Below are 12,197 nucleotides of genomic sequence, written 5' to 3' on the forward strand. Positions count from 1 at the left end.
CTGTTAGGACATAGAAAAAAACAACAAAACCACTCCTAAAAAAAATTGGGAACAATGGAAACCCACTTTTGCAAATAATGGAGTTGCAGGAGACAGAATAAATCCCCAGCATAACTTGCAGAACAGTGTATTCCAATATCTACATTTTAAGCACTGAACACCTGAATTGCAGGTGCCAGAGAGGCAGACAGGTTTTGTAACACAGCTGACTGCATGCCAGGCTGCTTTGCTGTGAGCAAAGCCCTCTGCTCAGCTCTCTATCCTAGAGGGCTGTGCAAGCTCTGGGATTCTTTGTTAAGGCCCTTATGCCTGCATAGGAATTGATCCCAAGAGGCATGACCGGTACAGGGAAGCACCAAGATCAGCACAAGACGTGATTTCGGTTGGTCAAAGAAGCTTTGCTCTTTGTTCTCAAACAGATTTGGTCCTTTTTTTTCCCCCCTTTGTTTAATTAAGGAAAAAAAAAAAAAAAAAAGAAAGAGAAGAAAAAAACAAAACCCACAGAAAACAAAGCCAGACCACGCAGGATATCTCAGGAGAGAAATGGCTGTGTGTCATAGTTCTGATGTTTCAGACACAAGGGAAAAATATTTTCACAACTAGTTTACTGTTTAGTACCCTGTAGATACATAATATTTGACATTTATAGCAGTTTCTATACTTTATGACCCAGAATATATTTTAGATCATTAATGAAAAATAAACCCATTCAGAGGACTGGAAAATAATGTGCATAACAACTTACTTTCAAATGCAAGGTTTTGATGGATTTTTTTTTTTTTTAAACTTTCAAAAATATCTGTAAGAAAATATTATTTTACATACATATATTACACAGAGAAATAAACTTTGTTATGTACAAGGGTCAGTATGAAAGAAACAACAGGCAGACATTTACTTGTGGTCTAGATAACCTCAGTTGTTGTATACGAGTCAGTACAGAACAGAGTCTCCATTCTCTTCTGGACTTTCTCCGTGATCATTTCAGCTTTCAGCATTTAATTGTATGAAAGCTGCATGCATCCCTCCATACACAGACCCTACTGCAGTCAGATTGGGTTGTTACCATACTTTTTAAAGCAAGGTTGCACATTTGCTTGACAGCCACACCGACACGAGTACGACTCTACTCCATATTGAAGAAAACCATCAGTGCAGTCACCTGAGCTATAGCATTCTAACAGAGCTGAGTGTTAAATTCTCTTTTGGGTTTGAGCATTTTGCAGTCCAAAATGAGAACGCAGAGTCAATAAGGAAACACTGTATGGTGTATTTGCATAACCTTAAAGCCACATTTCCTCTGGAAGCAAGGCTAAAGGAGTTTATCACTGCCTTGTTCCCCCCCAGGTTGTGTATCTTAGGAAGAAAACAACTCAGATTTATTTAAACCATATTGTCAAAGTTGCTTTATGTAGTTCTAACTAATCAAAAATAGGTATCAACTTCTTAGTCAACAACCTTTGCTCCCAAGGGGTAGAAAGGACACGGAGTACTTTGCTATTTGTGGTATAACCATGAACAACCACAGGGAAGACGGCAGTAACAACGCTTCTAAGTGTACAGCACATTAATTGCTGTTATTTAAATGAACTCAAGCTTATCTTCAGGTTCGCCTCTTCACTATTGTGCTTTTAAAGGGAAGGAATTTTGTATTGTAAGTGGCGTCCAAATCTGTTTGCTCACACACTTAAGATCTCAGGACAATGATCTGATGGTGTCCACGTGGGAGAACAGTTCAACAGCTGAAAGCAGAATTCAGGAAACATTCAAGGGAGGCAGTGCTGCACCCCCCAACCCACTGAATGGGGGACCTACACTACAACTCCCGAGGCATATCCTCTCTTCTAGTGCTATAGCTGAGCTGCACATCATAGAAATTAGTACAAAATAGGGAAACATGAAGTTTCTAAAGAGGAAATTGCTTTGTGATAAGGGGGGAATAAAATGAACACCCCAACCCCCCTGCCTTCCTCCTTCACTCCTTCCCATCGCAAGGAGGGAGTGCTGCTGTGCAGGACCTGTGCCACACTCCCAGCCATGAGACCACCTTCTTGAGGGACAGCTTACTGGAGATGTGCTGGTACACACGAACAGCCTGCTTCTATGCTCACCACAGATGCCATCCGGATCTCTGCTGCTTGCTTTAGGGGAAGCCTGTAACAAGCTCTAGCAGAGCTCAGTATGAGCTGTAAGAGCCCAGGCATGCACCAATGCACAGACTCTGCAATCAGGGTTGTGAGATTCCTCCTCCCTGGGAATGGTCAGCAGTAACAGCTGCTCTCTTCCCAACAGAACCACGTGCTGCTAGCAAAGACAGAGCTCCCCCAGCCCACCTGCACATTTCTATTAAGAAAGCACCAGGCATATCAAAAGCATTTCACTGAAGTCAGCACTGATTTCTCCCTTGCACCTCCTGTGGAACTGGCCACCCATCCATGAAGCCTAGCACCACGCAAGCAAGCAAGCAGCCTGTTGCAAGACCAACTGAACCACAACTGAAGAGAAATGGGCAGACAAGGGACAGCAATATATCACACTTCCCAGCTACCAACTGATCATACGCTCAGACAAACATGGCCATGTCCTGAAGTTGTTGGCTCCTTAATACTATTAAGTACTCTTAACTTCTGCCGATAAGTAGATGTCAAAGGCATTTAGCATCCCATAGGGTCAGGCCTACTGGCAGATGGTGGAGGGAAGGGCTGGCACAGAGGAAGGGAAAGAGGTGGGAGCAGAGAAGGATAGAGTTGCCCTGAGTTTTATCCTCTACAATAAGTCAGTGTTTTTTATCATCAAGCACTGAAGGAGTTAAGCACTAAAGCACAGACACTTAATCAGCTTTCCCCCTTCCTTTCACATGTGATCGGAATGAAGCTGCACTGAAACGGCCCAAAGGGTTTATAACAGCTCAATTTCGCAGCCTTCCGTTTTAATCCCCATCACCCAGCCCGAGCAGCATGGCAGTGCTAAGGCACTACTGCACAGCAGTCCGGGCACCTGGATGGTGGGGATGGTCTTCCTCATCTTCCTCATCCTCTTCCTCTGCAGCCTGCAGGTGGCTGGAGAGCTCCTGGATCACGGCAGCCCTACCAATCTGGTCATTTCTCCTCTTCTCCATGATCAGATCCTCCAGGCTCTGAAACTCCAGCGTGTGGCTGCGCTTGTCACCCAGCCGGATCTGCAGGCGGTAGGGCTGCTTGCCGATGCGCAGCTCCCCGCCGATTTTAAACTCCCGCTTGCCATAGCGGCACCAGGCAGCAAAACACTCCGAGTTTCTCCAGCTCAGGTCCCGGTCCTTGCAGCCCACCTGCTCCAGGGCATTGCGTACCACCACGGCCGGGCTGAGGGGTTTGTAGCGGTACAGCTGGTTGGCAATGCGGCCCCTCCTGCCCTGGCTGGCATCGGTGAGGAAGCTGTTCACCACCTCCAGCCTGTGCAGGTGCACAACCTGAAAATCCCCCACGTAGACCACCCAGTGCGGGTACTGGGCCTGGCACACAAACTCCACCAGGTCGCCTGGTTTGCAGCGGTTCAGCAGGTTCTCTGGGGTGTAGGTGCTCAGGTGCCCCCTGCCTCCTTCCTCGCCCTCTTCCGGCAGCACGTCCTCCTCAGAAAAGCTCTTCTGGTAGATGCACTCATCCCGGTAATAAACAGAGCACTCCACCTCGTACAGCTGGGGATCATAGGGCTGCAGGGCAGGGTTCTCACCCCCGAGGTCGTGTCCCAAGTCCTGCTGCTGCTCCAGCTCATCGTCATCATTGGAAAAGATGTAGGAGACCCCGATCCTGGGCCCTTCATCTCTGTCCATGCCCGTTGGGTCAGCCGTGGGGACTTCCTTGTAGTTCAGATGGGTCAGCTTCTCCACCTGGTTCCCCATGCCTGCTGTAACACAGACACAGCAGGGCCATCAAGAGGCCAGAGAGACAGCAGAGAGCAGAATTTAGAGTACAGTCTTCAACCCCCACTTCACGCTGCAACACGTGAAACAACAGCCCTGGGAGTACCCGAGGAGGGATGAAGGCGATGGCCCCGGACCACCGCCAGCGCTCAGGGGCAGGCGACGCACCTCGGCCACCTGTTATCCGGCAGCGAGGAGGAGGAAAAAGGCGCCCTAGGAGCACCAAGCCACCTGTTAGGGACCGAGGGCGCGGCTGAAAGGGAGACCGGAGGTCCGAGCCGGAGACGGCGGAGTTCCACCCCGCGCGGAGGTGAACCTCCCCGGTCCAACTCGCCCCTCCGCCGACACCGCGCAAACTTACCGCGGAGAACGGCAGCGCGGCGCCGAGAGGCTTTAGGGCTCCCGGTTGGAGGCGGCGCGGCTCCCGGGGGCGGGTGCGATCATGGCCCCCCCGGCCCCGCTCCGCGCTCCCCACAGCAGCAGCGCCCGCAGCCGCGCTGCCGGCACTCGGGGCTGTGCAGGAGGCGCGGGGAGGCACGGCCGAGAGGAGAGAGGCTGGATCCGGCTGCGGACGCCCCAGCGAGAGCTCAGCCCCCAGCATTTAAAGAGGCAGCGCTTTTTTTTTTTCCTCTCTCTTTTTTTCCTCCCTTCCGTCTTTACTCCCTCCTTCCCCTTTTCCTCCTCCCCGCACCTTTTTCTTTCTCCTTGCCCTACATGCCAAGCGCTCTGCTCCCCGCCGAGGCAGATCCGCGGGCGGAGGTCGGACGGGTTCTTTGCGCTTACGGCTGCGTGTGCAACGCGCTCACGCACCAACTCACACGCGTGCTCACGCGCGGCCCCTTTAAGGGAACGCTGCCATGAAGCGGCACCTCCTGTACACAGCCCGCCGGTTCGGAGAAGGGTTGGGATAACCTGGAGCCGGAGTTTGCTCGGGACGGCGCCGGGAAGCGACGGAAAGCCCCGTGCGGGGCCGTGGGGTGATCCCGCTGCACCCCTATGGGGATCCCCGCCCGCAGCCCCGCCGGGAGCTGCCTGCAGCAGCGGGGAAGTTGTAACGCAGCGAAATCACAGAGCGCGGCTCTCCTGGGCTGACTTGGTGCCTTGCATTCCTCCATGAGTGGAGCATGTAATTAGTTTTATTAATAAATCTCTTTTCTTTCCGACTCCAAGAGATTGCTCTGTTTTTCAATATAGAAGATGATGATTCTTTCCCCCTGGAACGGCATTATTGAGACTGGTGGGAGTATTTCTCTTTCTGTGTTTTGGAGAGCACAACACAATATTCTGCTTTTTCATTAATACCCAGTTAGGCTGCTAGATGGGTATTCTTCCCATTTCCACATGCACTGGTAAATCCATGCTGTTAAAATAGACTACAGAGATAATTTATGGGAGCTAGGAGTAATGTCTTTAATTTTGTCTCATTGTCTGTTGCCTTGTAATTTATAAACCCAACTGCACACCGCTGCTCGGAGGATTCACTGAATGATGGTGAGTGCAGGAACAGGCGTAGTGTTACAGGGTGCTGGGAGCTGCCTGTAGGCTCAGAGAATGCCATTTCCATCTGGTGATGTGCTGCTGTGGCTTCAGATACAGCCACATGTTTTGGTGTGGGGAGAGGAGATGGGGAGGGGGAGATGTTTGCAGTGCTCCCTGGGACAGCCCCAGTACTGCAGCAAGTGATGGGCAGCTGAATGGAGACCTCGTGTTTTGGGTCCCCTGGTGGCTCGATTCATTTTTCATCTCAAAGAGGTTTCAGACAACCTCAGCTATAGCAGATGTGCTCCAGCCCCAGGACTAGTTGAGGAAACCTCTACAATGTGGTGAATGTGGATGTCATTTTTCAGCACTACAGTTTCTCCCTCCCTGCGCTGCACTGCTTACTGGTGTAGTTACAGATGCTGCCAGACAAAAGGGGGTCCTGCTCCATATGGCTTTGTAAAATTGCTTCACTCCTGAAGGATGGGCACGTGTAAAGATGAGGTTCTGCTGGAAGGAGGAGCTGGACTGAACATAAAAGTGACTTTTTCATTTTCTTGGATTTGTGTTGGAAGCTGTGTCTCAGCATCCTACCTTACCATCTTTGGACCAGTTTTATTTTGTGACTACAACGTTTGGGCAGCCCTCTGCTGAAGGCCGGGTGTCCTTTTCAATCTGCAGCAGTGTGAAGGAGGCTGTGTCCATGCAGGGGCTCAGCATTGTCTGGAGGAGCACTTGCACGTGCCTGCACATCCGCATGTATTTGCTGCTGTCTTTTTCTTTCCGTCTGCTTCAACTCACCCCAGTGCTTAATTTTCTGCACCTTGTCAGCTGCTTTGATCTCTTTGATCTCTTTTAGTTTCCTTTCAATGGCTGTTCCTCAAAATCCACATTCTCTGATCAATCTGCTTTCCACGGTTAGAAACCTTAGGCAAGTGTTTTTATGTCGCAGAACCCATACGTAATTGCATACTGTGCCTGTAGATAAGGCATTGGATAGAAAATCCACAAAGGACTTTTAGTGCCTATATATCACCTGGGCTTGTGCCTAAAATTACGATGCTTAACACTGCTGTGTGCTTAACTTCTAAGCCTTGAAGCAGCCAACCTGCATGTGCACCAGGGCTAGGGGTGGTGGCAGTGACATGCTGTCTTGGTGAATGTGTTTTTAAAGGGAGCACTGACCTCTTGCATAGCTTTTGCAAAAAGGTCTTTGGTGCTTATCTGCTAAAGATAATCCAGCCTGTGGATCTTGAGTGAAGGGAAGACAAGCTGCACAGCGCTGAGCTGGAAGCCCAAGCTGCAGTAGGGCAGAGTTGAAGACACACCTCTGACCTCGCTTTGGATGTTCTTCAGTTACAAGAGTGCTTGCTCAGCAAGCTGCTATTTGGAAACCAGTTGTGAGGTATTCAGCTCTGGGCACACGTCACAGAGGGAACTGAATGCTGTGAACCACATAGAGCTGTGCTGTGTATCTGCAAAAGCCAACAGGAGTGTCCATGCTTTCAGTACTTATTAGAGCTTATAAAAAGATGGAGAATTACTTTACATGTGGTCTGACAGTGATAGGACAAAGGGGAATGTATTTAAACTAAAGGAGGGAACATTCAGGTTAGATGTTAGGAAGAAATTCTTTACTCAGAGAGCGGTGAGGCACTGGCACAGGCTGCTGAGAGAAGCTGTGGAGGCCCTATCCCTGGAGGCATTCAAGGCCAGGCTGGATGGGGCCCTGGGCAGCGTGGTGGTCAGCCACACCGTGACAGGGGATTGGAGCGGAGTGAGCTTTGAGGTCCCTTCCAACACAAGTCATAAGGTAACTCACCAGGGTCACTGCCTGGTCCCAGTTGCTCATCCAGACTGCATAAGTATTTGTACATTCTAGATTCTCTTTTGGAATGAAATCAGTCCCGTTGCAGACAAAACTCAGGTGTGGTTTTAGGGCTGATTCACTCCAGGCAGACATATCATCTGAGTCCCTGCAAAGACTGCAAAGACTGCAACGAAACGGGTGGACCTGCATGAGGTCTGTCTCCCTCTGCTCAGCACAGCCCTCCAACATTTTCCCAGCTGAATTTGCACATCCATATGTTCTTAAGCTATTGCTGAGTGCAGCAACACATATCTTTGGCTTCATGTCGTAAAAATACCATCCTAGTGGGTTGCAACATGACTCGTAGGATATTTTAAATGTTTAAAATTTTGATTGCCCATAACATGCACTTCAAATAGTATTTTTCTGTCTAGGGACAAAAGCCTGTCATGATGCCAGGCTCTCTGCAAATTCAGTTGCATTGCTATATAGTCCAATGATGTATACAGTCCACAGAAATGGCTCTACCTCTTGGCTTACTGACTGTGGGTCATGGAAGTAGAAGATGCATTTGTAGCAGTCCCTGTGGCTATATAACTGATACGGAATCATAAGAATCAGGGAATTGTTATGGTTGGAAAAGGCCACTAAGATCACCCAGTCCAACCATCAACCCATCACCACCATGCCCACTAAATCACGTCACTCAGTCCTACATCTACTCATTATTTATTATAACACCTCCAGGGACTCCACCACCTCCGTGGGCAGCCTGTGCCAATGCCTCACCACTCTTTCTAATCCAGGGACCTCTGCAGTGATTGCTGTAAACATCAGGCCTGTAGTTTTGAGAATGAGGCATCTAATTTGTTTTGTTGCTCCATTATATTTAATCTTATATGCATCCTACACTGAGGACTTAAAAATGTGATGCTAACTTGAAATCATACCTCATCCTTACTTGGATGTGAAATGCTGTGTTGCCATTGTTATTGTTATTTTAAAAAATCTACTATGAGAAGATATTCTTTTTGTGTGTATTTTTCTTCTTAGTGACCAGTCATTCTGTGCATGACAAGGTTCAGTGTCACAGTCTGTAAACAAGTTGTGTTTACAGGTATTCACCCAGCTGATGGCTATGACACACTTGAATTATTTAATTGTTTCAGTTTCTTTTTTTTTTTTTTCAGTTGAGTTTTATGAGAACTAAGATAAAATATGCTCTGTTTGGCATGTAAGCATTCTGCTGCATCACAGCCTTTGCAAACTAGAGTGCTTAATTGCTATGGTGTAATTAGGGGCACTGAGGTTATGAAGCACATCCTAGTGAAGTCCATGGGAGTTCTTCCACTGAGTTCTGTAGAAGTCAATCATACCTTAATTGAGGGAGGTGTGGGACCTGAGAGCTCCTCAGCTCATTTCACTAACGAAGCTTAGATGCTGAGTTGTAACATCTGCTTCGTCACCTCTTTGCCTTCCAGTGGAAGTCTCATCCCTGAATAAGGCACCGCAAAGCTGTGAATGCCACTTGAATGAGATTCATCAAAGCCAGCATGCCAGAGCAAGGTGGCAGGGAACAGAAGAGAGCTAGCGTCCTGACAGCTGCTGGAAAGCACTGCTTCCTTTCACTCCTGTACAGCCTAATACTCCTTCAAGGTTAAGTGTTTTAATGAGGTTGGCTGTTTCTCACAATGATGCCTTGTCAGTTAATAAAATGCATTAATATTTCACGTTGCTTCCTTAGGGTATGAAAGACCAAGGTTGAAGCCTCTCATCTCGCTGAAGGGACTTGAACCACTATTTCTCAGGAGAGTGCTGGAAGCCACCAGACTGTTTGCTATTTTTGAGCAAGTTGTGTGCTCTGTCTGTCCCACTGAAGCATTTCATTAAATATCCATTCAGTCAGATGAAAAAAAATAAAAAAAAGAATGACTGTGGCTCTGAGATCAGGTGCAGGAAGGGGATGAGATTGCTTTGAGATTCTCTGTAATAAATATTCACGTCTCATGACCGTGGATTATCTTCATCGAGAGTCATTCAGGCAGGCCCACCAGAAAGATCTGAAAGTTTTGGTTTTAAGGCATGCTTACGGGTGAGTTTTGTTCATGTCTTCTCAGAGCAGACCTTGAGCCTCTGCGTCTCATGTATCCCGCATGACTGCTATAACCCAGTTGTTGTTGGATATCTGCTCATCATTGTTCTGTTGTGTTAGAGCCATTCTGATACATCCATTGGATCAGACTACGACTAGTTTGTGATTTGTTTTTAAGCTTATGTGTGAAACGTGTGTTGATCTGTGCCTGTAGTCACTACTCAGTGACTCTGTGTTTGTGCCAGGAGAAATGTTTGGAATTCAGATAACTATAAAATCTATGTACCCCAAAATGTTGGCAAATATCATGAGAACTTTGGTATTTTTAACTTTTCAGATTTGTGTTATTTGATATAACATAAGGCATATAATAAATGTCTAGTGTCAGGAAGGTGACTACCTGAACTGAGATCTTAGTGTTTGTTTCTCCATTTAGCCTAAAAGGCTTCAATGACGTTAACAGGTTGGCATCTGTGTGCTTCCAAACATATGATCTTTGGTACTTAGTATAGCATAGCATGGGCCACAGTGTATTCAAGACCTGAAAGTTATCAGAAAGAGATCTGCATTTTGAGAGCAGAGCGTGGAAACTGTGATTGCTGTGTTTATCACATCAGCAAACTGTTCCATTTTTCTAAAACTCTCAGTGGAAGCTTGTGCTTCTGTTAAATACTTTCAACATTGTAATTTTTTTACTAAATGTGTTCCAAAACAAAATGAATTGCTGAGATTGCCAAAGCCACAGAGTTTTTGATTGAGGCACCCAAGCTGTATCTCGAAAGAAGTTTTACCACTGTGAAATTTTAATTGGTGCATTCCAGCAAATGAAAATGAAGTAATTCATGTGTCAGCAGAGGTCTGGAGTTTTAGGAATTGCTATCAAACTGACTTGAGCAGCAGGCATAGCTTACTTAAAATGCAGTCCATTTTTTCCAGAAAATAGCAACTGTATTTCAAACATAAGCTAACAAGGAAAGAGGGAAAGCACATGCTTCTTAGAGTGTGTATCTATAAGTAGTTAAGAATGTATATGTATACTGTATATGGATGTATGTAAATTCTTTACTGTAAGGATGGCCTAGAGTTAGACTAAATGGCATTTAAAGTCCCCTCCAACTCAAATGGTTCTATGATTCTTTTATTATCCAGTGTTAGAAATGCTTGTCTCTTCCCTCTCTGGTCCTCCTTTCATTCCAAGCTTCTCCTCAGTAGCCACTCCATCAATGTCTTTTGATACATCACAGGATTGCTGGTTGCCTTGGTGGCAATCTGTCCTGTGCAGCCTAGAGAGGATGGAACTGCCATGTTTGGTGGAAAAAGCTCTCCTGGTTGCTCCCAGTGTGGAGTACCTATGCAGAAGCCACTGTTGTGAACACAGCAATTCTTCAGGCAACCCTTGGACATGTCTGTATGTTAGTGCCTCCATTTGAAATGGGAAGGAGCAGAGGAACCAGCAGGCAGAGTCCCTTCCTGTGATTTTGATAATGTCAGTGCCAGAATATGAGGCTGGTCGTGCCAGAGCACATGGCCATCTACACAGGATATCTATAGGTAACAGGATATCTGTGGGACTTTATCCTATGTTTGAATTCTTGCTAATTTGAGCCAGAAGCAGAGGCAGTGGCTGCCCATCACAACCTTTCTGCAGGTCTATAAAAGGGCAGAGGGGAAGTGAGCTGAGCAATTCCCCCTTTCATTCACCCATTAGACTGGGAAACAGGCTACAACTATTGTTTCCCAGCCAACAAAAAGAAAGAGAGATATAAGGCCTCAAAACAGCTGTGAAGGTGATGCTTAGGGTTTTCCTGAGGACTTGCTCCAAATCCAACAGAGCAGCACTCAACTCCTAGCAAGACCTCTGAGCAATCTCTGAGGCTGTGTACAGCCACATGCAGCTTTGGCCTTGAGGGTACGGAGGAGCTCATGGGCTGGAGGCTGCATCAGAGGCAGCTTTACCAGTGCCCCACTACAGACTCTGAGGCACCAGAGAAGAAGGGTGACAGCAGAGTGACACCCTGAGAGTGCTGCAGCAATGCATTCAGACTTCTAAAGAAATGAAATGGTGGGATCTATGCTTTCAAGCCTTTGTTTGCCATTTGTGACACTCCTACCTTTTGCACTAAAGGCTGCAAGGATTAATAAGCATTAAGGAACCCATATTCCCTGCTAACAAGGCCTGTAGGGACAGCAGGAAATCAGTAGGTAGGTGCTATGCTTCTCCAGGCAGTAGGAGTGTCACAACTTGAACCAGAGTGCTGATTCCCACCGTGCTCAGGGAAATCCATGACTTTGCATCTCTCTGATGTGCAGCACAGTCCTGCAGCATATGTGGCAAATGCCTTTTGCCATGGTGGATTTCTCCTGGCTGCAAGAATCTCTTGGCCTTGTAATGTAAAGTAATGCTGCTCCTGAGATCCTGGTAGCTGCAGGGGACCAGTGAGCCCAGGCAGGCTGAAATCATAGAATCATAGAATTGTTTGAGTTAGAAGGGACCTTTGAAGGTCATTTCTGTGGACTCATTCACTTCTGCCCACAATGAAGAACCATTTCATGTCTTCTTCAAGTGCAACTGTGGAGTCAACCTGTGTAGGTTTTTAAGCAGAGAGCAAGCACTGAGGCTGCCCCTTTGCAGAAAGCATTTGAGCATGAGGAAATGCCAGTACACTTCTGGTTTAAGGAAGCATTGATTTTAAGCTTGACTTCCTCTAGGCCCTTTCTGTTTGTGCTCGTGGGAGGAGAGAAAGGAGCAAATGTGTATTCATTCCTTTAATCCCATGAACTAGTTAGATAAAAATCATATTCCTGGTAGAATATGTTGTTAAGGAAGCCTCTGGCTTGCTGGATGGCTCTGCTGGTTTGGATTTATAAAGAGCTGTCTGGGTAATGATGTGTGTGCTCACAATAATAGCTCTAATACC

At 47.0% G+C, this 12,197-nt stretch overlaps 1 protein-coding gene across 4 annotated transcripts; it reads right to left on the reverse strand.

The window, feature by feature from the left end:
- Nucleotides 1-458: 458 nt before the first annotated feature.
- On the reverse strand, nucleotides 459-4,688 carry LRATD2 (LRAT domain containing 2). Of its 4 annotated transcripts, none has more exons than XM_042869882.1 (2): nucleotides 4,590-4,688; nucleotides 459-3,879 (listed from the first exon to the last, which is right to left on the reverse strand). In XM_042869882.1, exon 2 carries the CDS (start codon nucleotides 3,875-3,877, stop codon nucleotides 2,975-2,977), a length of 903 nt encoding a protein of 300 aa, XP_042725816.1. In that variant the 5' UTR covers nucleotides 3,878-3,879; nucleotides 4,590-4,688; the 3' UTR covers nucleotides 459-2,974. The 4 variants fall into 4 exon arrangements, with proteins under 4 accessions (XP_042725816.1, XP_042725813.1, XP_042725814.1 ...); XM_042869879.1 differs by lacking the exon at nucleotides 4,590-4,688 and adding an exon at nucleotides 4,260-4,356; XM_042869880.1 differs by lacking the exon at nucleotides 4,590-4,688 and adding an exon at nucleotides 4,260-4,356 and having other exon boundaries at nucleotides 459-3,882.
- Nucleotides 4,689-12,197: the final 7,509 nt, after the last annotated feature.

This window comes from Lagopus leucura, unplaced genomic scaffold, assembly GCF_019238085.1.
Source record: "Lagopus leucura isolate 7727_CA_CO unplaced genomic scaffold, USGS_WTPT01 Super-Scaffold_100002, whole genome shotgun sequence".
Taxonomy (NCBI): domain Eukaryota; kingdom Metazoa; phylum Chordata; class Aves; order Galliformes; family Phasianidae; genus Lagopus; species Lagopus leucura.

What these genes read in the sequence shown, in the direction of transcription:
- LRATD2 (XM_042869882.1), bottom strand. Translation starts at nt 3,877, where the DNA reads ATGGGGAACCAGGTGGAGAAGCTGACCCATCTGAACTACAAGGAAGTC.